This window comes from Chroicocephalus ridibundus, chromosome 4 (assembly GCF_963924245.1).
Source record: "Chroicocephalus ridibundus chromosome 4, bChrRid1.1, whole genome shotgun sequence".
Classification (NCBI taxonomy): domain Eukaryota; kingdom Metazoa; phylum Chordata; class Aves; order Charadriiformes; family Laridae; genus Chroicocephalus; species Chroicocephalus ridibundus.
Window position 1 is genome coordinate 404,944 of NC_086287.1, and position 23,307 is coordinate 428,250.

Consider the following 23,307-nt stretch of genomic DNA (forward strand, 5'->3'; position numbering starts at 1 on the left):
CTCCTGGTGCTCTGCAAAGGGAGAGAACGACCCTCCGGCTTTTGCTGAGGCTGTTCAAACCCCCCACGGGGCCGGGCCCGGCTGCGAGGAGGAACGCGTGGGTACCGTTGGGTTGTGCAGTTGGATAAACAGCTCTGCTCTGAACAGGAACTTGTTTGAGCCTTTCCTCCAGGAAGCAGCGAGGACACCGAGTGCTGGACTCTGTTCCTGTAGCGGTGGGTGTCCCGAGCTTCTCTGGGGTCCCTATAAATCATCTGATTTATAGCTGATGAGTATTAGGTGCAAACACTTGTAATTACGTAAACAGATAGCCATGAAACAGCGTCTGGAGGCTCCGGCTCTGCCCTGGGAAGAGCTTTAGGCAGAGCCGTTGGTAACTGCTCCAGTGCCGTGTCAGCCTGACACAGCTGTGGGCTCCAATGCTTTCATTCCCTTCGCGCGGGTTTTCTGCGCTCGAGAATAGCGGCACAAACGCTTTGCACTTTGTTGTGCTTGTTGAGAGCCGGCGCTGATCCGGGATCGCCTCTACGACAGCTGCTGTGACAAACATGGGTCACCTGGGTGTGACTCCGGTCCCCACAGCCCGGTTTGGGTGCTGGCTGGCGACACCGATGCCCGGGTGCAGGGAAGAGGCTCTGCCAGCCTGCAATACGCCAAGCGCGGCTGCCTGGGCACCCCTGGGGAAGAGCAGGACGTCACTGCAGCGCTGACACCGCCGCTGCCTGGGACAGCGTTTGCAGGGAGGAAAGGCACTTGTGTAAGGCTAAAAAGACAAAAAAGTAATAAACAAGCAGGTGAAAGGAGTGGTGGTGGTGGGGACAGAATGTGTTCGAACACTAGGGAAGGTAAATTTACAGAAAAACCCCCAGGTGACATTGGCAAAAGAATTATAACTCTTTATTATTAAATAATTAACACTACACCAATTCAAAACTTCCAGCAGCTTGAGCTGGCGCTCCTGAAAAGGAATGGGGGGCAGGCCCCCCCGTGACAGCATTTGTCCCCCAATTCGCAGAGATTTCATCTGAAGAATAAACACTACCAGTCTGCAGCAGCTGAAAGATCATGGCTGAGAGCAGCGTATCCGAGGAGGAGCTGGGAAAGGAGCCGGGGGATGCTCAGTCCGGAGCGGGGAGCTGGAAAACCCACTCCAGACTGACCTTCACCAGGCCCCCCGAGGGTCTCTGGGGTGGGATGGCTCAGGAAGAGACCCAAATGGCAAGCAGCAGATGCACGGCTCCTCTGACAGGCTGGTGTGAGCCCAGGAGCTCCTGGCCGCTCACTGGTGAAGCTCTCGTGGCTGGACATCGCCAGATGGTGTCGATGTGCCGATGGGGTGACAGCCAGAGCTGGGGAGCAGGAAAGTCTCTGCTGGTGGGTGCCGAAATGAGGTGAGAGAGGGAGGGGACAGCGCTTGGTGGCTACGTCAACTGTTCTGAAGTCTCAGGTCAAAAGCCTTCACGTGCAGAACCAGTTTGCCGCTTGGCATTTGGGCTTCTCTCCCTTCAGCGTCCCTTCCTTCACGGGCGGGGGCCTCTCTGCTCCGCTTCCCGGCGGGCTGGACTGAGCCGCAGCGTCCCTGCTCCCCAGCCCGCTGGATGTGCTGCTGCAGAGCCGGACGCCTCTTCCAGGGCTCCCTGCCGCCATCGCCTTCCCTGCCCCTGCTGGGCACGCCAACGTCTCCTTTTCAAGGTGAGCGTCGCCCTCCAGCAGCAGGGAGCCAGCCCTCCTACTTGTCTCCTGCATCCAGCTAAAAACAGAAAGACCACGCAGTGTTTGCTGGGGTGTTTCGAACCTGCCAGCCCCGTTAGCTCGGCCGGCACTGCTTCTGAGCACCAAAACCCCCGAGCGAAGGGGAATTTGTTTTTCCTGCTTTACCACATTTGCATCAGCTCCATCCGTCAGTGATCTGGAGCAGCACCAGCACTAAAGCAAGGGCTGGTTCATCTCGCACAAACGCAAAATGGCTGGTAGTGAAAAATCCCAAACCTGGCCAAAAGGCTAATAATTCCTACTCGTTCCTACCCTAAGAACAACCTGAACGTTAAAACTGGAATCTTGAAGCCAGATTTTCTCTCGGGTCAAAGAAGTCACATATGGACCTTGTATCTGTTAAAAATACAACTGGCTTCTGACCACGGCGAGGTGGCAGAGCCCCACTGCAGACAACGGAGCTGTGCCCATCGACACAGGCAGCAGAGTTACAGTTTAAGCAGAAGGTTACAACTTCTGCTTAAATTAAATAAAAAAATTAAAAAGTGTTTGATGCCAAACGTGGAGAAGTCTTCCCAGCCAGTCTAAAGTAATGTACTAATTAACATTAGCACTAAACTCAAAGTAATTAAGAACCTCTCTCCTCCGATTTCTCACTTCTGAAGATCTCGGAGAACTACAGATGTACAACAGGCACGGGGAGATAAATGACCAGCGGGGGAAGTCGTCAAGTCCGCAACCGAATTAACAAGTGACTGCTGCCGGGGGGGCGGGTACCCCGCCTGCTGCCCGTCGCACGTCTGGCCGCTGCAGCACCTTGTTCCGTCCCAGACATAGTGCAATTAGAGCCTCCCTCTCCTCACTGCTATTACTTGTTCCTCACCATCACCAGGAAAAACCACGAGAAATGAAACCAAAGCAATTAAGCAAATGTACAGGAAGAGGAAGGTTCCGCTAAGGTGATGCCTGGCCGCCCCCTTGGTTCAGCAGTTGTCCATGTTAACGTGCCATTAACGGCATCGCAGGCTCAGGGAAAAAGCGGCGTAAAAACCAATAAAAACCAAGGCCTGAACAGCAGCTTCCGCCCCCGAGAACGTGCCCCACTGCGTGTCGGCAGGCTCAGCGGGGTTTCCCAGTCTCCTCACACCCCCTTTATTTTGCTTAAGTGCACAGGTGAGTTTTCTGCTGACTTGTACTGGGTTAATTTGAACAGCTGATGGGCTTTTCTGGGTGGCCACTTCCAGCTCCAGGAATCTGTACCCTATAGGGCTTTTTCAGTGTGTTTGGGAGCAAATAAAAGAAAAAACAACCCCAAACAAAAAACCCTGAGATAGAAAGCTTTTCGGTAATTGAGCGGGTCACTGCCTGAAGAAGCCCTGAAGTGCTCTCACTCCACCCAAAGCCTGAGGTTGGCAGATCCGCGTCCTCCCCCGCTGCGCCACCGAAACCTGCAGCAACAGCGCTCTGCTCTGTGGCACCGTCACTGGGGCACAGCGCTGAGGTTTGGGGTTGTGGGGGTTTTGTTTTGGTTTTTTGCACTTTACTGTGGTCCTTTTCTCTGAATGCAGACTGCAAGCATGGCAGTGGCGGTGCAGGTCTAACCCCAGCAAGCACAAACCCCGCAATAACTCCAGCACAAGGAATAAAGAGGGTGAGGGAGGGAGATGGGGCCCTGAGCCCCTTCCCACCTTTTCTTTTTCCTTCTGAATTAGTGTTTGCATCTCCTCGTTCCAGCCCAGCAGCTCCACCAGCTTCTCGACCCCACTGACCACGTCCCCCAGCTGGGCTATGTCATTGTGGCGTCGCTGCCAGGCGAAGGGTCCCACGAGGTCTTGGTTGATCAGGACTCGGGGAACGGAGCTGCGGACGGCTCCTGCCAGGCTGGCGAAGGGCTCCACCTAAAGGAAGGCAACCCCAAGGAGCAGAGAGCCGGTCACCCCGCCGATGGGCACTGCGGGCGTGAACTCACTGCACAGGGAACTTGTAACCGCTGTGTTTAACAGTTCCCCCACCGTGGGCTAAAGCTACCCCAGCTTTGAACAGGTTATGGATGCCACCAGTTATCCGGTGGCCTGTCCTCAGGTAGCTACAAAACTCTTGCTCTCCAGGTGCCCACCGTTACCAGGAGCACACCACGTTTTCAGAGGGTCTCAGAGTGCACGCACCCTATTTCCTACCCTGCCACCTCAAATTTTACCTCAATAACCCAGCGTCTTGCCTTCTCCGCTAAACCCCCTCTCTCCTCTGGAGTCCCCCCGTTTTCCGTGTGCCTTTTTCTCCTTGTGAGCGGGGGTTTCCCTTAGCCCCAGACCTCCAGGGACGTTCCGATGACGAACAGCAGGTCTGCCATGGGGAAGTCTGTCACGTGCAGGAAGAAGCGCTGCGGGAGCTCCTCGCCAAAGAAGACAATGTCAGGCTTGACGACTCCAGTGCAGACAGGACAGTGAGGGACCTTGTCTGCCATGATGTCCCCCTGAAGCGAGAGCACCCAACACCGCTCATTACAGGGCAGCGCACACCTGCACAAGCTGGGTCAGAACCACAACACACCCTCGCAGCAACATCCTGCCCCAAGAATGGTCCCCTCCAATAAAACCTCTTGGCCCTGAGGGCGAAATAACAAGCCTACAACAGGTTCTCCTCCCTGCATTAATTTGTGTGTCGACGCCCAGCTGTGACCACTCACCCTGAAGTCCTCTCCTGGGAAGTTCCTTCGACAGACCATACAAGTGGCAGTGGCAAAGGTGCCGTGGGCTTCCACCAGTCTATCGGGAGGGATCCCAGCAACTGGAACACAGCGTGTGGGAGAGGACCAGCTCAGCGTCAGGTGACTGAACCAGAAACTCCACATTCACTGGGCATTTCCCCAGTCCTGCCTCCTGTTCTGTTTCTCACCCTCATCTCTTCCCGGTGCTTGGCTGCTGAGAGATGCGGAAGAGAAAACTCACCTCTCTCCAGCCCATCGATATTCTGGGTATAGAGGCGCAGGAGGAGCCCTTTGTCATGCAGGAGCCTCAGGAAATAGTGGGCGTAGTTGGGTCTGTAGTTGCCAGGGTAGAGCTCCTTGGCCAAAGTGAAAAAGGGCTTAGGGTTGGCCAAGAAATACATCAGTTCAAAGATGGCTTCTGGGTAAGGGATGTTGTACTTCTCAAGGTTACTGTAGAGGCCGCTCCCCGGGGACCTGCAAGGAGAGGAGAGTGGGGCTGGTAGTCAGAACGCAGGAAGAGATGCCACCCACCACCGAGCTAGACCAAGACACAACAGAGCAGACAGCCAGGCCCTCGGGTTCTCCCTGGCTGCTTTGTGCTGTCCATTGTGCGTCAAGAGAGGAGCTGAAGCTGCCTCTGCACAGAAGGAGAACCTGCCTGGCACCCCTGCTCTGCTGCCACCCCACCTTCTCCCGGCTGCAGAGGTGTGCCCCAGTTGGAGGAAGGGAAGGGCCACCCTGGTACGCCGTGAGGACCACGCTCTCTTCTATCTGGAGCGCCTCAAGCCTGTGCCACAGCCACGTTGGCGCTTCTCTGGTGGCCAAGGTGGTGCAGCGAGCACAGCCACAGAACCAGCAACAGGCCTGACTTAACCATCCTGAAGACCTGGGCCAGGATGGTCTGACTGGTGACGCCAGCCTGCCTTTGGCTGGAGAAGGAGGATCAGCAGGGACGGAAACTCCTGTGCCTAGTCTAGCCTGGCACAGATAAAGAAAATGGAGGGGTGAGAGGAGGAGAAGGCACCAGCATTACCTAAGCTGAAGATCTTGGCCCTCCCAGCACTGAAAAAGGACAAATGGAAGGATGGATGCATTACCTAAAATCCGGGATGCCGCTGGGGGTGCTAATCCCAGCGCCAGCCATCACCACCACCCTGCGACACTCCTTCTTCCGAATTCGCTCTGCCACATCCTGCAGGGTGAGCTGCTGCTTCCCACCATCACCTCCCCATCTGCCCATTCCTAAAATGGCTCTGGCAGCAGCAGCCAAAGAGAAGGGCCTGGTCCCTTGGATCCTGCTCGGAACAGAGAGAAAGCACAGCAGGTAGCGTACTGACAGTGACTTCAACTGAAAACTGCTCAGGGGAGGAAAACCACCCCAAGAATTTTGCAGAAAGCTCTTCAATCGGCAGGACTGTGTGCTAGTACTTAACAAGGAGAAAGCTTTACTCTTAATCTAATCCATACCCCAGGAGCAGACACTTTCCATTGTGCTTTCTTACACAGATCTAAAAATACCAAGTCATTGGTACCCCTGTGTGAGGGGTTTTTTTGGATTGGGGTTGGACAAAGCACCGGGACATAGGACTGTGGGAACAGTGGCGCTGGCACTCACAAGTCTCATGGTCGATTTACACTGATCTTGGGATATGGAAGACCCTTTTCTATGTCCCGACTTTCAGGAAGTTTCTAACAGGGTGATACGGTCACCCTGGGACAACACTGCCCAGGTTAGCACTGACATTTTCATTTCTCTATTTCTCCCAAGGGCTCTGCCTTGAGAGAGCTCTGTGTCTAAATGGCAACCACAGGTCAGCATACATACAGATGGGGCTGAGAACAGTCATTATCATCTCAAGGAACAGTTTCTCCCCAGACAATTAGTGCTTGCTGGTGCAGGACATTGTGAGCAGTCCAGAGAAGGCGTGGCAATGCAAAGAGCCAAGCGAGAGCTGCTGGACTTTGGCAAACCACAAATAGCAATTACCAAGCTGTGTCGACTGTGGCCTCAGCGTGGTCAGGCCTGACTTTGCAAGGACACAGCTCTGCCTTGCCAGACCAGGTTCCTGGGGAGCTAAATTCACAATCAGCAAATGCTAATATTTCTCTGGTAAATCTCTCTACTCTTCGAGCTCCCAGGTCAGCTCTGGCTTACAGAGATGATGACCCATCAGCCTGTTTAGACAGGAGAGGTGATGTCCTCCATCCTGTGCTTTCACCGTATCAGTACCGGTTCCTTCCCTTTGGCATCCCGGTGCAGAGCCTGGTGGGATCAGGCACCAGCACCAGCTGTGAGGTGACAGTCACGCCACACCAGACTGCCCTACCTCCATGCTCCGGAGCTGGCTGTCCCTTTGCCATCCCCAGAGCAAAGGGAGAGCCGGGCCAGGCCCGCCGGGGCACCGCTGCTGCTGCCATCCCTGGGGCCGCGCTCCCACAGGCTCCTCCACGCTGCGAGAAAGCACAGAGCCGGTGAACAGGTGTTGGGGGAGAACCGGAGAGCAGCCACGTGTGGGTGACGGTGGTGTCTCCCCTCAGGGCCCACTGCTGACCCTCAGGGCCTGCTCCTGCTCCTCAGCCCCCTTCAGGGCCCGCTCTCCTCCCTCAGGGCCCATTCCTGCCCCTCACGGCCCACTCCCCTCCCTCAGCCCCTCCTCTGGGCCTTCTCCTGCTCCTCAGCCCTCTTCAGGGCCCGCTCCCCTCCCTCAACTCCTCTCAGGGCCCGCTCCTGCCCCTCAGGAGCTGCTCCCTTCCCTCAGGGCCTGTTCCTGCCCTTCAGGACCCCCTCGGGGCCCGTTTCCCGACCGCCCCCGCTCGGTCCCCGGGCCTCACCCGCCGCCAGGAGCCGGCCGCCGCGCCGCGCCCCCCGCTCCATGGCCGGGGCAGCGGCCGCACTCCCCGCCGGGCCCCCGCCGCGGCGCTACCGCAGTGCCCCGAGTAGGCGCGCCCGCCCTGGCGGCCGCTCCTTCGGCAGCGACCCGGCCTCGCCCCTCTCCTCACCGCCTCCGGTTTGGGTCGTTTCGGGGATTTTGGGGGTGTTTGGTTGGGGAGGGAGGGGGAAGCCCAGCGTCGAGGCGTTGCCATGGCTACCGCGGGGCGGCGGGGGCGGTCGCCGCGGGGCCCTACGGTACCCAGCGTGCCCCGCGCGGCGCCGGAAGTGAGTGTGCATTTCCGGCGGGCGCGAGCGCGGGGGCGGCCGGGTGTCGGCGTCGCGGCCTCTTCGCTCCCTCCGTCCCGCCGGCCGCCGCCATGAAGGACGTGCCGGGCTTCCTGCAGCAGAGCCAGAGCTCGGGGCCGGGGCAGGCCGCCGTCTGGCACCGCCTGGAGGAGCTCTACAACAAGAAGTGAGTTGGGGGGGGTCCACTGCGGCGGTAACACCCGCCCCGGGGGGGGGGGCCGCTGCCCTCGGCGGGGCCGGCCTGGCTCTCCTGGCGTCCCGCGGCGTTGCTGTGGGGCTGCGCCCCTCCATACCGCCCCCCAGGGCCGGCCCTCTCCTGTCCTGGCCTCTCCCGGGGCGGGAGTGGGCTGCTCCTGCGTCCTTTGCTTGGTAATCCAAGCTGGGGGAAACCAGGGGGTTGATTTCCGCCTTACTTTCCTGGGGTTCCTTTATGTTAGTGCCTGGGGGAGCGTCTCCGCCACCGGTTTTCGTGTTTGAGTTGCCATTAGTCGCGGCAGCTGCAGAGGCAGGCGGGCGGAGCAGCCTGGGTGTGGGGTACGGCAGGAGCGGAGGGGCTGGCGGGAAGTGTGAGCTCACGGAGTGACCTTCTGCTTTCTTAAGACTCTGGCACCAGCTGACTCTGCAAGTTCTGGACTTTGTTCAGGACCCTTGCTTCGCCCAAGGAGATGGACTTATCAAGGTGAAGTGCTCGATTGCTCCAGGGGTTTTATCTTTCCGTAACAAAGATGGGTGATTGCGTTTCTGTATTAGTAAAAAGTAAGCAGCCTGTGACTTGTCTCTGGGGAGTTATTAAACTAGGTGAATTCAACTTTCTGGGGTTTATGCACTAGATGTGAGTGTACGGTATGGAAATTCTGCTGAAATTACATGTGTCAATTTTAGAAGCTTCAAAGTGATTCTTCAATTTCATTCACTTACATTTTTTTGTGGGGGGAGGGGGAGCCTTTTTCTTTCCCTTTTGTAACAAGGGGTTTACAACTGCAAGTCTAGGATAGGTTGTCAGGCGTTCACAAGTGCTTCAGTGTCCGGTAGGTTATTTCACCCACTGTCTGGGAGCTTCTTCCACTTACAAAGATAGTGGCGTACTCAGTCCACAGTCGCATATTGTCTGTATGCTACAAATAATCATGCACTTTTGCTGTCCTTCATGGTTTTGTGTTAAAATTCAGTTTATTTTAACTGATAGTTATTTATTCAGATACTTATTTCCATGATAAAGAGCCACGGGTGTCTAAAGACAGTCTCTTTTCCAAATGGCTGCAAAGAGAAATTGGAAAGCTTTAGCCCTGTGCTTATAGTACAGCGATAACTGAAGACACGCACCAGGCCAGCCCATAGCAGGGAGGTGTTGTGTTGTAGTACCTGCTAGCTTGTGAATTTTGTGAATCACTCCTTGGTTGGAAGGAAACTGCAGAGATAGAATGAGCTAAAATGAGCAATTTTTTGGATCCTGGATTCTGTACAGTGTAGACTTTTCTGTAGTGGATGCCTACTACTTTGTTGGAAAAATAAATTGTAAAAAAGCAAGCTGAAATGAAATATCCTTTTGTCCTGACTGTCGATATCTTTGTGCCTACAGTTGTACGAGAACTTCATCAGTGAGTTTGAACACAGGTGAGTGTGATTGCCTGGAAGCTTTTAGGTAACCTGCTGTTGACTGAGACTGTTCTGACAATGAGCTTTTTGTTCTAGGGTGAACCCCTTGTCCCTGGTAGAGATCATTCTCCATGTGGTCAGGCAGATGACAGGTAAGTGTCCTTACCTGTTACTTAAAATCTTTTTAAATAACTGATGCCTGTGAAATTTGGCTACTTACTAGTAACAGCTAAATCTTCAATGTTAAGCTGTTGTCTTTCCGGAGTATTGAAAAGGGAAAGCACTAGCTCAAAAAGCTTATGATTGCTGCTATGTAGAGCAGCAAGCTTACTGTTTCGCTAGAGAACTGGCTGATGAGCAGAAAGCCCGGCCTACGATAGTAGCACCTTTTGAAGGCTGAGTGGTACGCTATAGAAAAAATATATTCCAGTCTTCATGAATCCAGTAAAAGGGTATGTTTCTAGGTTGAGATTCAGTTCCACAGCATTTCCTGATATTGCTGCCTTTTTTTTTTTTTCCCCCTCTACTTCAGATCCCAATGTGGCCCTTACTTTTCTGGAAAAGACTCGAGAAAAGGTATTTTTGAAATTGGTCTCTCTGGTAGTCCACCTGCAGGAATCGTTTTGTGTACAAGCATATATGGTATAGCGGAAGAGGCAGATATGTGTATGTTGTAACCCGTGCTGGAGAACACCTTCTCCTTTTCTCAGTGAACAACTCTGTATTTCAGTGTGGGAACACGGTAACAAATGAAATGCAACGAACACAGTCAGTTTTGAGAGCCTACCTGCTTCAAGGGTGGCACTCTCTAAACATATATCTTTGTGTAACTGCAGGTGAAAAGCAGTGACGAAGCTGTCATTCTGTGTAAAACGGCCATCGGGGCGCTCAAGTTGAACATTGGAGACCTGCAGGTCACCAAGGTGAGGTGATGACTCGAGTAGCCCGAGCATTTGGCTATTTTGGGGCACTGTGACGCACTTCAGCAGTTACTACAGCGTGGACCTGCCTGTGTCTGTGGCTCAACTTTGAATGAGAAGATGATAAATTTGCAGCTCCTGGGGTTTCCAGGAAGACCTGTGCTTCTGCTTTACATTTTGTAGGCCGTAAAAACACGTGTATAGTACTTACGACCAAATCTCTGAAGTTTCAGTAAGATTCTGATGCACGTAGCCTTTGAGGTGCTGTTGCTAACGGGTGGCCTGCAGCTGATCACTGCAGCTGTGGCTGTGCACAGCTCAGAGGAGAGGGAAAAAATAGAGCTCAGGGTGCAGCTTAGAGGTCTCATGAATTCAGCAGTCTATTTGCTGCTTGTTGGCGAGCTGCTAACGATGACTGAATTAGTGTATCATTTCCTGTGCTAAGCATAGTGTTTATTTCACCTCTTGGCTTTTTTTAGAACCATCTTTCAAACCCAAGATGAGGGTTTTTTTCATGCAGTGCGGCTTTATGTCTCTCAGAGCAAGTGCAAAGTTTGATAGGTTTGGTGGGTATAAGTGTATAGAGTGTGTATATATATGTATATAAATATAGCTGCAGGGTTGTTTTTTGGGGGGTTTGGTTTTTTTTTTTTTAACCTAATTACTATGTAAAGGGAGAATGCCACTGCTTTATTTTTAATGCTGTGGCAGTGGCTTTGCCTGTGGTCTCTCTGCTTTGCCTCGGAGTGGGTGTTCCTTCTGGCCCACACAGGAATGCTGTAGCCCTTGCAGTGGTGCACTAGGAGGCTGGGAGCACGGGGCTGTGTGGGGTGTACCTTCACCTGTAACAGACAGGTTTTACCCTCCTCTAGGAGACCATTGAGGAGGTTGAGGAGATGCTGAACAATCTCCCTGGGGTGACTTCAGTTCACAGCCGCTTCTATGATCTCTCCAGCAAGTACTACCAGACGATTGGGAACCATGCCTCTTACTATAAGGATGCTCTGCGGTTTCTGGGTTGCATTGATGTTAAAGATCTGCCGGGTAAGTCCTCTTTTCACCAAGCATAGAAAGTCCCAGTTTTCGTTCTCTGTTTCATCACTTCAATCTAAATCAATGCACTGGCGGAGAACGGGATTTTCTCAGCGTTATTTTGAGTCTGCCATAGCTGGGCTGGGGTCTGGCTAGAAAGAGGAGGAGCCAACGGGAAGAACGGCTGAGTAGGATTCCGCTCCTAAGCTGTGTTGAGGTGATGGGAGGGGGGGAAGTGCCCCCACCAGAAGGGGTAGTTTGTTCTAGTTCCCAAAAATCTTCACTATAGATTCAAAATGTCTCTTTTGTGCTAGTGCTGTGGTTACTGCAGGCTTCTGAATTTCAGGCCTGGGGGAGGGTGAAAAGGAGGGCTGGGAATGGTTTAATACAGGCACAGGGAGGGGTTGATGGGGCTTAGACTGCTGCTTCATCCAAACTGTTTTTGTTGTTTTGGATTTTTTTGGTTGTGGTTTTGGTGGTTTTTTTCAGTATCGGAGCAGCAGGAGAGAGCCTTTACCCTGGGACTGGCCGGGCTCTTGGGAGAAGGTGTTTATAACTTTGGGGAGCTGGTGAGTTGATGCGGCTCTGCTTCACTTGCTGAGTATCGGGAATTGATTTTACCCTATTAACGCTCTCCTGCCTGGTTTCTGCAGCTCATGCACCCTGTGCTGGAGTCCCTGAGAAACACTGACCGGCAGTGGCTGATTGACACACTTTATGCCTTCAACAGTGGTAATGTAGAGACATTTCAGGCTCTGAAGTCGGCGTGGGGTCAGCAGGTGAGTGAGTGAGTTGCTGTATTGCTTAAGGCCTAGGCTCAGTATTTACAGAGGACACTTAGATTCTGTGGACCATTACCTTAAGAATTCCTGACTCTGGTGCGTCGGTATAATTTTAATCATAGCATAGTCATGTTTCTTTCATCTTGATATGTATCATTGGTTTTCTTTTGGCTTCCCTCTGTCTCTGGTTGATTGAAAGAACTGAAGAGAAATCTCTTGTGATCCACGGGCAAAGCAAACAAAAACGTCATGCAGTCCTGCGCAGGAAGATAATCTCTGATTTAATTTCCATAATGCCGTTCACTCCCAGTATTAAGCTGCTTCCAGTGTAAAATAGTGGTTTTCCCCTTGTGTTCTAAGGAGTTTGAGGAAAACAGTGGTGTTGGCTATTAACTATGCTGGCCGTACCAGAAATTATTGACGTAGCAGTAATTTACGGGTCGACTTGTATGTCCACTTGTGCAAGGCTGTGGCCTTTGATAAAAGGTTGCCTGCCTTGTGAAGCGCTGCATTTCGTCGTGCAGTCCTTCCGAGCTGTTTTATGGACCCGTTAATACCAGGTAGTTGGGTTGTAATGGCCTCTTCCCTCGTAAATGAGGGCAGTGGGTGCCCATGTGGCTCGCTCCTGTGTGTAGCACGCTGTTATCGCCCGAGGGGGGAAAAGTACTAATGAACCTACTCCTCCATTTTATCCCCTTACAGCCAGATCTGGCTGCAAATGAAGCACTTCTGCTGCAGAAGATTCAACTGTTATGTCTTATGGAGGTGAGCTGAGAACTGTGAGGTGTGAGATGTGGGAGGAGGAAAGGGGCTCCCCAGCTACCTGTCGGTGGGGGCAGCACTCTTAAATAGCCTCTGCTCTGCTGGGCGCATTCCTTCGCTCTTAACAGGAGCTCGGGAGCGTAACTAGTTGACTGCAAATTTTGCCTCTAGGTGGTGCCAGAAGGCAGGTCCTGCTAGGGAAGGAGGCTTGTGCTGTGCGACTTGTTCGGGGGTTCAAGTCTGTGCTCTTTCAGGCAGGATGTGGCGGCGGGGAAGAAAAGAGCAAGCTTGGTGTCTTGAGGATGGTATCTGTGATGATAACTCTTAAAGTATGTTGTGGCATAACAACAGATTTCTAAAACGCAGTTAAAATCTTAATTTTTAGGGAGTGAAAGTCCTTTCCCTGACAGGTAACTCTAAATGTTTAACAGTTTTGGGTTTTTTTCCTGTCACTTGAAGGCTTTGGCTCTGTTGTTATCCAATAATACTGGTGTATAAACCTCCTTGGCCCTGGGTCTTTTTCAAAACTGAGTTATCTGCAGCATGATGTATGTTTATACACACCTGCATACCAGTATGTGTGTGTGTTAGTGTGTATATACACTCCACTTCTAGTGTTTTACTGCAGACGAGTTCTGCCACCTCTAGGTACTGTGTTACCTCAGGGATTTGATCCGCACTGAGACGTTTCAGCCCGGATTGATCTGATTAACTTAGAGATTGTGTTGTTGCCTAGGAAATCTGCTGCTTGGAGCAGCAAGGTGTGTGTGGAGGAGGGTCCTCTCTGCTGACGTAAATGCACTTTTCTTGGAAATATTTTGATGAAATATGAGAAATCTAGTTGTACTGCAGCTTGAGAGCTCGGCAGGGCAGGAGGAGGGAAGCTGTGCGCTCTCTTGGAAAAAAACTAAAACTGTGTGGGATTTGCTTTTGTTTTGTTTACTTGAATTCAGATGACTTTCACCCGCCCGGCCAATCACAGACAGCTCACTTTTGAAGAGATTGCTAAGAGTGCCAAAGTCACTGTGAATGAGGTGAGTTCTGGTTTGGACAAACTTAATAATGTCTAAGTTCTGAAGATCTAGAAGCGTCTGGATAGCCCGACTCCCATAGGTGAACACTCAGTAGAAATGTTTTCCCCTCCTCTTGTGCATTTGGAGAACTTTTTTTTCTTTTTTAAGAAGGAATTAACTGCTTGGTGCTCCTGTTTCTTGGTAAATAAAACTTTGAAGCTTCTTAGTCATAGTCTGAAGTTGGAAGAGAGCTTTGGAGGTCAACTGTTCCCACCTGCTCTTGAAAGCAGGCCTTTGGATTAGGCTGTGCAGGGCCCTGCCAAGCTGTCCTGAGTGTTTCCAGCGAGGGGAAATGTCACTGATGTTTAATTTTTCTCACGGTGAAGAATTTTCTTCTGTTACCCAGATGGAATCCCTGCTAAAGCAAATCCTGCCTACGGCCTCTTGTCCTTTCACCGCGCATCCTTGTGAAAACAGTACCTCGTACCTTCCCCGTTACTGCCTTTTAGGTAGGGAAGACTGTGATGAGGCGTCCCCAAGCTGCCTCTTATCTAGGCTGAACAAATAAAACTTCTTCATCGTGTCAAGCTCTGTCTCCTAATCTTGGTGGCCCGTTGTTAGACCCTCTCCAGTTTTGCGGGGCCGCCCCTAAGCTGAAAGGGGTGACACAAAACCGGACAGGGTGTTGCAGGGATGCTCCAGCGAGTGCTGAGTGGAATAATGGCATCCCTTGCTCTGCTGGCTCTCGCACCGTTTGCTGTCCCCCCCAGCCTCTGCTCCTTTCCATCAGAGTACGCTCCGCTGAGCGCATTCCGCAGCCCGTCAGACCTCTCTGTCTGCGCTGCTGCTTGGCATCGCTGGGTCTCGGGCGCAGGCCCCCCTGCTTATCTTCACTGTGCTTCATGTGGTTCGCGTTAGCCTGATCTGTTGAGGTCTCTCTTTGTGGTAGCTCTTATTTCCGGCACGCTGCCCCTCCCTGCCAGTGTGGTGCCATCTGTGAAATTGTCACCCAGCTAGCTCAAAGATAATTAAATAGCATCAGACCCAGAATCGAGCCCTGAGGAGTGCTGTTCGTGACCAGCTGCTTCTCCAACTCCAAGCCACTAACCACTACCGTTCGAGCTCAGTAGTTCAGCAGATTTTCCACTCATCGTGTGGTCTTTCTCTGTGTTCTGTAGCTTACCACGTTCTGTAGCTTACCAGCTTGTCAACAAGGATGTGGTAGGAGGTCTTGTTGAGCACTTTCCTAAAAGAAAGGCACGGCCTTTGACACCTGAGCAAGTAATTTAATTTAAAAAAGCAATTGTATTGGTCAGGCACATCTTACCTGTGGTAAATCCTTGTTGACTTTTTTCCAATTAGCTTGTTCTTCCTGGGATTTCAGAGAAAAGAAATCTGCCCTTAGGAAAAAATAAACGTTTCCGGTGTATTTAGATGTTGAGTCTCAAGGCAGTATTACAACCTAAAAGAGGATGGGTGCGAGAGAGGCTGCAGCTGCTCTTGGTTTTGTTGTGGGTAGCAGACAGTCTTCTGCAATTTAAAGATTTTATTTGTCTCGGGGGGGAAAATGGGTGATTCTCAAGTGTTTCCTTGAATTATTATTTTTCTTGTCTAGGTGGAGCTGCTGGTGATGAAGGCGCTCTCAGTAGGCTTGGTGAAGGGCAGTATCGATGAAGTCGATAAGAAGGTGCACATGACGTGGGTACAACCACGCGTGTTGGATTTACAACAGGTAATGACCAGCTTGAGTATTAAGGCAGTGCTAGCATGTTTTCTTGTGTGGGGTGACCTGGAAATTAAAATAGGAACTGTGAAGGGTCACTGAAAATTAGTCTGGTTCACACTTGAAGATGCTCAGGGAATGAGGAAGCGCGTCAGCTTTTCCTCCTTCCCTTTTACGCTGCCACCTTCAGCTCTCACTGTGGGTATATGGTGCACTTTGTGGTTTGCAGTAAGTAGTGAGAAACTTGTCAGGAGATAAAATAGGATTTTAGTTACACTTCCCTTACGAAAACCACACAAACCACCATAAAACGCAAGCGCTTTGACCGTATTTTCCAGAAGCATGCTGACATCTGTGTGGCTGCTTCAAGCCTAAAGGCATGAAACACAATTTCCGGGCTGTAGGCAGCATGCTTCTCTTGGGAAGAGAGAAGGTCAGGGTGATAAAGACAAAGGTGCCGAGCTTCTCAAGTTCACCTGTGTAACGCTTTAGGAGACCGTATAGGGTGCCTTTACCTTTAAAAAAAAAAATAAATCAGTACGTGGCATACTAGCTGCAAGAAATTCCTTTTGTGCATTTCAGTTTAACTTTACACATTGCTGTTTGATGGTAAAAGACGTTAAGTAGCATCTTTTCTAGACGTATGGGGTTTGGAGAAGTTGTGCGGGATCTGGAGGGTTTGTCCTTGAGGGTGGATATTGGTACTTCTGGTGGCTGAGGCGTTGAAGTTGCGGTGGGCTTGCCTTGCAGATCAAAGGGATGAAAGACCGCCTGGAGTTCTGGTGCACGGACGTGAGGAGCATGGAGATGTTGGTGGAGCACCAGGCTCATGACATCCTGACATAGAGGACCTTGCACTACCCCTGGGAGAGTGACTTCCGCTGCCGCTGCTGCCGGCCGCGCTCAGACCACTGACTCTGTACTGAATTCTATTGGAGGGGGGGGGTGGGCAGAGGGGGGAGCAGCTTTTTGACGCTTGTTCGGAGGAGTAAGTGGCCTTTTGCTGTGTAACCCTTTGGTGCTTGGAGTCAAGATTTCCCTATGCGCTAACATTAGTGGCACTGACCGTGAGAGCTCCCATCCTGCTCTCGCGAAAGGAGGACAAAGGCTCCGCCGTGGTTGATTCGTCAGTTATCACACTTCTGTGGGAGGATGCGGTGCCGGCTGCGTGTTAGAGCAGCGGAGGCTGTTTGCCGGGTACAAGGGGGCAGCAGAAGCTCCTTTATGGGAACGTGCTGGAGAGGTGCCTGACCAATCTGTGGAATTAATTAGCGGTATTGGCCTTAGGAGGGCATGACCTTCCCCGGGAACCTCTCTCCCTGCCCTGCTGCAGCCCAAGGGCGGCATTACTCACATCAGCTTTCTCCTTTTGCCCTCTTTCTCCACAACCCCTCCTCCTCATCTGCAGTAGAGGGAGTGTTTACTCCATCAAAGGGTTTTCTCCAGGATTACCATTTAGTGGATGTGTTTTTATATACTTTTGGGGGTGGTTGTCTTTTACGAACACTTTGTGCTAAAGTGAGGTGCAGCAAGTATTGCTGGAATAAACTTCTCTGCCTTCCCTTTTCTGCAGTTCTGTGTTTGTCCTCTCCGTAACGTGCAGTTCAGCCTCTGATCTGTTTGAAAATGGCCTTCCTCTTAAGTTTCATGTTACAAAACCCCTCTGTCCAAGAACAATGCAGGTTTAAGCATGCCATTAATCACCAGTGGGATTCGCGTGTAGTTTACTTAGCTGCTTGTACTTTCTTGTCCAGTTCCTTTATTTTGTGGGCAGCAGTGGTCCTGATGCCTCTTCACCAGTTGAGTAAGCATTACTGGCAGAAAAGGCCTAAGTAACGCCTGGGACAGCAATTTTTATTCTGCTTTTGCCTCTCACAACTGCTGCCTTTAAAGGCTTTCTGTGCTGTGGTTGTTTTGCCCTGCTGCTGCTGCGATGCCTTTGTCGGGATGGAGGATAGTAACGCACGTTGAGAATTCGAAGCAGATGCACATTGGAGCTGAGCGCCACTTCCGAGTGCCATTTAGATGCGTAATACTAATTACGGGGCAGCAATAGCCACCTGCGCCAGGGCTGGTAACAGCAGCTTTAAATTGAACAGAGTCGTATTTGCACACCTGCCGAAATTCCTCGGGATGCAAGTGGCTTTTCAATGCTGCTGCCACCGTATCCGCGGCCAGCCCGTGCTTCGCAGCGCCAGGTTGGGCACTTCTGTGGTCCAGGAGTGCAGTCCTCTGGCGTCGCTCTGGCAAACGCTGCTGCTGGAGGTTTTGTCCTGTGCCCGGTTTTCCCAGCTTGCTGTCTGGGCTCCGAGGGTTCAATGCCAGCGACGGAGAAGGGGAAGCACACGGCTGATGCCGGACTGCTCTGCAGGTGCAACGCCGCTCCAGGCAGGGGAGGCTCAAGCTTTTTAAAAATGAGGAAATCAAATAGTCAGACCCTGTACCTGGTCACCCTCCACCCTTCTGCCTCCCTAATCGCTTCTGGCCTGAATTTCTTCCTGGTCTGGAGCTGTTTGGGTCTGAACCTCTTCCCCGCCAGCCCACCACTTCCGTCGCCTGGCTGTGTCCGGGGTTCAGCTGGCGGAGCGTGTGTCGGGACACGTTTTCTCCTCCTGAATCGTGCAATTTGACTTTCCCTAGTTCTCACATCATCTTGTCTTCCAAAGCTCGTTCCTGGTGTCGCTTTCGCTGACTCCAGAAGAGCGTGCAGAGGAGACAAGCGTTCAGATCAGGGAAATGTATCCCTTATTTTGTAGTTAAGGACAGGAAAGGGGCTTCAAAAAGCGCGGTCTCCTTAGTAGTGTTGTGTCGCTACACGGTAGGAGTAAAGGAAATGCCAACCGTGCGGCAAAGCTAACGCATCGTAGGGCTGCTGGTGCTTTAGAGGAGCATCAACACAAAATAGTGAAGCGTTACTGCTGAAACGGCGCTGAAGTCTTCTCCTGAGAGTATCTGACAGCCCGCTGGTGCTGCGGGGGGGGCTGCTCGTACCTACGTTTCTGAGCAGTTCACTGAGGTGAGGATCCAGGCGAATCATGGCACTTGTTCAGAGGTTTTTCTAAGATGCCTGGAGGTATTCGCTACCCAAACCTTCAGTGTGTGTGAGCGAGTGCTGGCGCTCCGCTTCCCTGACACGAATCATTTGGGAAACTTTTGTTTTCGGGGCAGGGGGGAGAGGCCCTTCGTGCAGGAGGAGCAGTCGGATGTGCAGCACCCGGACTGTGGGCCATTTCAAGTGTCGCCTACAGCCTTTGAGTATTTCCTTGCGAGGAATTTAACTTGCTTTTTGCTTCCTCGCTAGTGCTGTGAGTGGTTCCTTGGTCTCTGCCCTACGCTTCGCCGCGACTGCGCAAGGTAAAAGCTGGGGCGGGAGCTGTGTGTCCCTGCTGATGGGGGACTATCGGTGCCGGTGCAGCCGATGAGGGAATAGCGCCTGCGGGACGGCGTGCTGCCCAACACAACGAGCACACGGTTGAAGCAAAACCAACAAGCCATCACGCTTAACGCTAACGTGATTTTTTTTTTTAATGAACAAACTCAGAGGGTTCCTTCCCGGTGAAGATCTGTGGTCTGATCATCACTCCTAGTTCTGCTCCCGGCGGGGTGCGGGCTGCTCTTGCCGCTTCTTACTCTGCTCGGCTCTTGTAGTGCTCCACGTGTGCCAGGACCCAGGCTGTTGGCACCAGGAAGCAGGCGGACATCACGGAAAAGGCGATGGCTTGCTCCTGCGGCGGGGGAAGAACAGAAGGATGAGTGGGACGGCCCTGCGGTGGCCGCAGTGGCCATGGGGCTCCCGGGACGGTCACATGCTGGTGCCGTGTCTAATGCAGCGCCTCAAGCGCCCATGTCCGCGCTCCTTGCTCTGTCCAGGCTGTCAGATGGACACCCCGGGGGGATGTGGGAGGGAGATTTGGGTAATCACAGCGGTTTCCACCAACGGTGGGCTGAGCTGGCTGCTCTACAGGTTTGTCCCAGTCACTCTGTGTTTTCAGTCATGACATTCGTGGGGAAATCCGAGCAACTTGTGACCTTCAGTCGCAGCCAGCCTCCGGCTCGCGGTGCTTCCAGAAGCAGCTGTGCCTGACTTTCAAATGACTTTGTGGCGCGAATGGCAACCAGCAGCAGCCTCTGCTATTTCTGGTGCACCAGGGCAGCACTTAACCCCTTGCGCTGTCACTCTTATTTCTCTTTTTATCTGGCTACAAAAAGAGCCTCTAGGCTCACAAAGCACTCTGTTGCAGACCTTGGAAAGGCAGCGGGGGGAGAACTCCACAAGCAGAGGCTGGAGGTGAAACCCAGCCAGGATCTCTGCTGAAACGCTCCTTTTCCCAAGCCCCTTTCACCGGGGCCAGGAGGGTCCCCGCGACCGGAGCGGCTCCTGTGGTGGTGGTGGGGATCATCCCCAGGGCAGGGATGACGCAGGGACCTGCGTGCCCCGGCTCTGCGATGACAGCAGACCCCCTCCGTGCCTACGGGGACACCGGCTTTGGGGTGAGTGTCCCATGGAAGGGGGGGCCCGGGGTCCGTCCCTGGGCTGGCAGGGTGACTTGAGGGGCTGCCACCTCTGCCCTGAGGCCCTGGAACTGCCCCATGGCTTAGCCCTGGGCCACAGGGGACCCTCAGCAGGTACCGTAACGCCCAAAGGTTAATAAAGGGGCTGAAAGGATAAAATAAAATGGAAGCAGGAGCTGAAGGTGGGGAGTGGGGCATGCACCCCCCTGAGTGCTGCTCTGGGGGCACCTTTCCTCCTTTTTCTCCCCTCTCCCCTTTTGCTTTCACTCCCATCAAAAATAACTCGGCTATAATGCAGGGGGGGGTTGTTCCCCTCTGACCCCTGGGAGCAAGCGGGTCCCCCCCTCCCTTTTTTGTTTCCAGCCCCCCCCCAGGCTACTCACGGCGGCAGAGAGCGGGTGCTCGGGCGGTTTGGAGGCGATGGGTGCCCGGGGGACGCGTGGGGTCCGCAGGATGGCGGCCAGCAGCCGGGAGCCCTGCTGAAAGCCCCGCATGGCGCTGGCAGGACGAGGGTGCCGCTCTCCCCGCTGCAGCTGCCCGGCCCGTCACCGGTCCCCGCTGCCACTGCCCGCCCCCGCTGCCACCCCTCGGCACGGGGCCTGCCGCTCTCCCGCCGGAAAACCCTTAAAAGGCAGGATTTTCCCAAATTGCTCACTACTTAATTTTTTTTTTTTTCCTTCCCTTAATTTTTTTTGGGTGGTTTTCCCCAGCAGCACCCGACTCCCCACGCCTCTGAGGCCGAAAACTCCATCCCCAGCCAGCAAGGTGGGACCTCTCTGCCATGCTCTGCTGGAGAGCAGACCTCTTCTCTCGGGCCTTTTCAAATTTATGGCACTCAAAACACAATATACTTTTTTAAGCTGTTGCGGAGGCGCTGCCTGATGTCCTCTGTCTGACGGCAGCGAGCAGGACCTCGTGTCCCGTCCGTGGCGACGGCTTCTCCCCCTTCCCTCGTGGTTCAGTGTTTGCGTAGGCTCAAAACCGGGTCTGCGCAGGCTGCTCCTCACACCGTGGTGTCTCTCCAGCGAGTGCCTCGGCCACGGAGCCTCGCAGGCGCCGGCAGATCCGCTGCCGGTGTTTGATGGGGTTGGGCTGGAGTTCCCAAATGCCACTTCCACCGTGCCCCGACCTGGGAGCAGAAGTGGCTGAACGCCTCGGGCTGGGTCTCGTTCCTCTGCCGTGTGGGTGCCCGTCAGCGGGAGGAACGGTGTCGCTCCAACCTCAGCACGTGCCCGCTTTGAGTAACCCACCCCTGTCCTTCTCGCCCTTAAAAACAGCTCTGCAGAAAGTTTGCCAGGATTTATACAGACCTGCTCGAAGTTCTCCTTCCCGGCGTCGGGAATGCTGCCTTCCTCTCCCCGACTCTCCTGGCAGCTCCCGGGCTCCAGGTCCTTCTGTGGGATGAAATTGGGTCTTGCCTCTGGAAGGAGCTCAGGGCCCTTCTCCCAGCACGGCTGGCTCGGGAAGGGGCAGGTTTTCGCTCAGCGGTGGCAGGGGGGGCTGCGGGGCCCTGGCTGGTGGGTTCGCTGAGGAAAGCTGCCTGCTCAGATCCAACAGCAGCAACACAATCCTCTCACCTGGCGTCTGCTGCTCGCGGCTGCCTTTGCCAGGGGTTGCCCTCCCCTCCCCTGGCTCCTCGGCGCCCGCCTGCCAGTCGCCGACCTCCACGGCAGGCGCAGGGCTGGGGGGCGGCGCAGCCTCCCGCAGCCAGGGTTTTTCTTCTGCGGGGTTTCGCAAAACCCCTGCCCCTGTGAGACCGGGGGCGAGCGGCCTCCAGGAACCCCCCGCGGTGACATCTCACGCTCACCTGCTTCCCCCTCGGCCCGTTTTCTACAGCAAACCCACGTTTTGCTGTGCCGCTTCGTGCTGCTCTTAGTGATGACCCGCGTCTCGCTGGGAGCGGCTCTTCCTCCTCCTCCTCCTCCTCCTCCTCGTCAGGAGGGAGCACGCAGGCAGCTGCCCTCTCCCTCCCCACCCTGCCCCGGCTGCCCGCGGGCCGTGAGCGGTTCTGGCTCTGTTCCGGTGAGTCCAGACCAAACGACGTGGAAGGACCGCTCTGCCCAGGGAGCTGCTGGGACAGGAGCCGCACTCCCCGTAGGCCCCGCACCGAAGCAGACGCCTCAGACCCCCTCCCCTGCTCGGTGTTGTAGGGTGTGAAAGAGGGGGAGCGTTCCTGTGCCTCGGCCCCTCCCTGAAAACCTCCCTGAAACCTGCTGTTACTCTGGTAGATCGAGCTTCTCCTCCGCGGCAAAAGCTTGAGGAGCATCACGGGGACTGCCGGGGTGACAGCAAGAGTGGCCGCGTCGGCCCGGGGCAGCTGTGAAAGGCGGCGTTGTGTTTTCTGTGAATAGCAGGAGAAGGAAATACGAATGTCTGGAACAATTCCCCTTCCCTGGAGGGGTTCAAGGCCAGGTTGGACGGGGCTTGGAGCAACCTGGGCTGGTGGGAGGTGTCCCTGCCCAGGGCAGGGGGTGCCACTGGGTGGGTTTTAAGGTCCCTTCTCACCCAAACCATTCCGTGATTCCATAATATTCTTGTTGTTGAGGATAAAGCTTGCAAATTTGGTTTTGAACAGGAGCTAAAGGAAAGGACTGATTGAAATCCTTGAGAAGCTGGAGAAGCAGTTGGTGGTAGAGGACAGACATGGTTCATGGATTTCTCCTGAAATTCTTAGAGAAACTTGCCTCTGCCCTGCCTTATCCAGGAGAAAATCGTACTGTGCAGGTGAATAATTGTGGTTTGATAAAGCAGGCATACAGCAGCTTTTTCTTAAGCCCGACATCCTTCCTGCTCCTTCTCCTCTTCCTCAGCTTCCTCCCTGGGTATTTTCTGGCAGAAAGGCCACTTGAGGACACGTTACCACATTCCCATGGAAAACCCTTCCTTTGGCCTGGTTTAGCATGGCTGGCCCCGGCGGTAGGACAGACGCCATTGCCTCTCTGTGCCAGTCTCTTCCCTACCAGCCCACGCCGTGTTTCCAGTGCGGTCTCTGACCTTGTTCCTCCTGACGGAGCGTCCTCAGCCGTGGCCGGACCTGCTCTTTGGGGCTGGCAGTGGTGGCTTGTGGCGGAATCCATCGGGATTGGTCCCGCCGTGAGGAGCTGCCACCTTCCCAAGCACAGCCGGCAGAGACGCGGGGTCTCCGCTGCTGCTGGAGCGAGGAAACGCGTTTTCGCTTCCTTGGCGCTGATGGCAGCTTTGCTCCAGCCGGGCACTGGCTTTTCTGCGGATTTACGGAGAGGAGAACAGATGTGTAATATCTATCCTGTAAATGGTGGATTGTTCAATGAGATAATCCTCCTCCGAGCCCCGGGGCAGGAGGTCGGGAGGGGGCTCAGCATCTGTCTGCGGCGCGAGGGCAGGACCCGG

The 23,307-nt window shown here is 53.7% G+C and overlaps 2 protein-coding genes and 1 long non-coding RNA gene across 4 annotated transcripts; 1 reads left to right on the plus strand and 2 right to left on the minus strand.

Moving 5' to 3' along the window:
- Positions 1-870: 870 nt before the first annotated feature.
- Positions 871-7,518, minus strand: SIRT3 (sirtuin 3). Of its 2 annotated transcripts, XM_063331651.1 has the most exons (9): positions 7,253-7,518; positions 6,748-6,871; positions 6,408-6,494; positions 5,518-5,715; positions 4,662-4,894; positions 4,400-4,500; positions 4,025-4,186; positions 3,402-3,611; positions 871-1,750 (listed from the first exon to the last, which is right to left on the minus strand). In XM_063331651.1, the coding sequence occupies exons 1-9, from the start codon at positions 7,293-7,295 to the stop codon at positions 1,730-1,732; spliced, it is 1,179 nt and encodes a 392-aa protein (XP_063187721.1). In that variant the 5' UTR covers positions 7,296-7,518; the 3' UTR covers positions 871-1,729. The 2 variants fall into 2 exon arrangements, with proteins under 2 accessions (XP_063187721.1, XP_063187720.1); XM_063331650.1 differs by lacking the exon at positions 6,408-6,494 and having other exon boundaries at positions 7,253-7,511.
- A 49-nt stretch (positions 7,519-7,567) lies between these two features.
- PSMD13 (proteasome 26S subunit, non-ATPase 13) lies at positions 7,568-16,998 on the plus strand. The gene is made up of 13 exons (XM_063331648.1): positions 7,568-7,764; positions 8,199-8,277; positions 9,178-9,212; positions 9,291-9,346; positions 9,727-9,770; positions 10,031-10,117; positions 10,987-11,158; positions 11,636-11,715; positions 11,800-11,925; positions 12,631-12,693; positions 13,644-13,724; positions 15,319-15,435; positions 16,177-16,998. Exons 1-13 carry the CDS (start codon positions 7,670-7,672, stop codon positions 16,270-16,272), a joined length of 1,131 nt encoding a protein of 376 aa, XP_063187718.1. The 5' UTR covers positions 7,568-7,669; the 3' UTR covers positions 16,273-16,998.
- Positions 16,999-18,920: 1,922 nt separating this feature from the next.
- LOC134514421 (uncharacterized) lies at positions 18,921-21,153 on the minus strand. Its single transcript, XR_010070727.1, has 2 exons — positions 20,322-21,153; positions 18,921-19,151 (listed from the first exon to the last, which is right to left on the minus strand). It is a non-coding gene; the product is annotated as an uncharacterized LOC134514421 (long non-coding RNA).
- Positions 21,154-23,307: the final 2,154 nt, after the last annotated feature.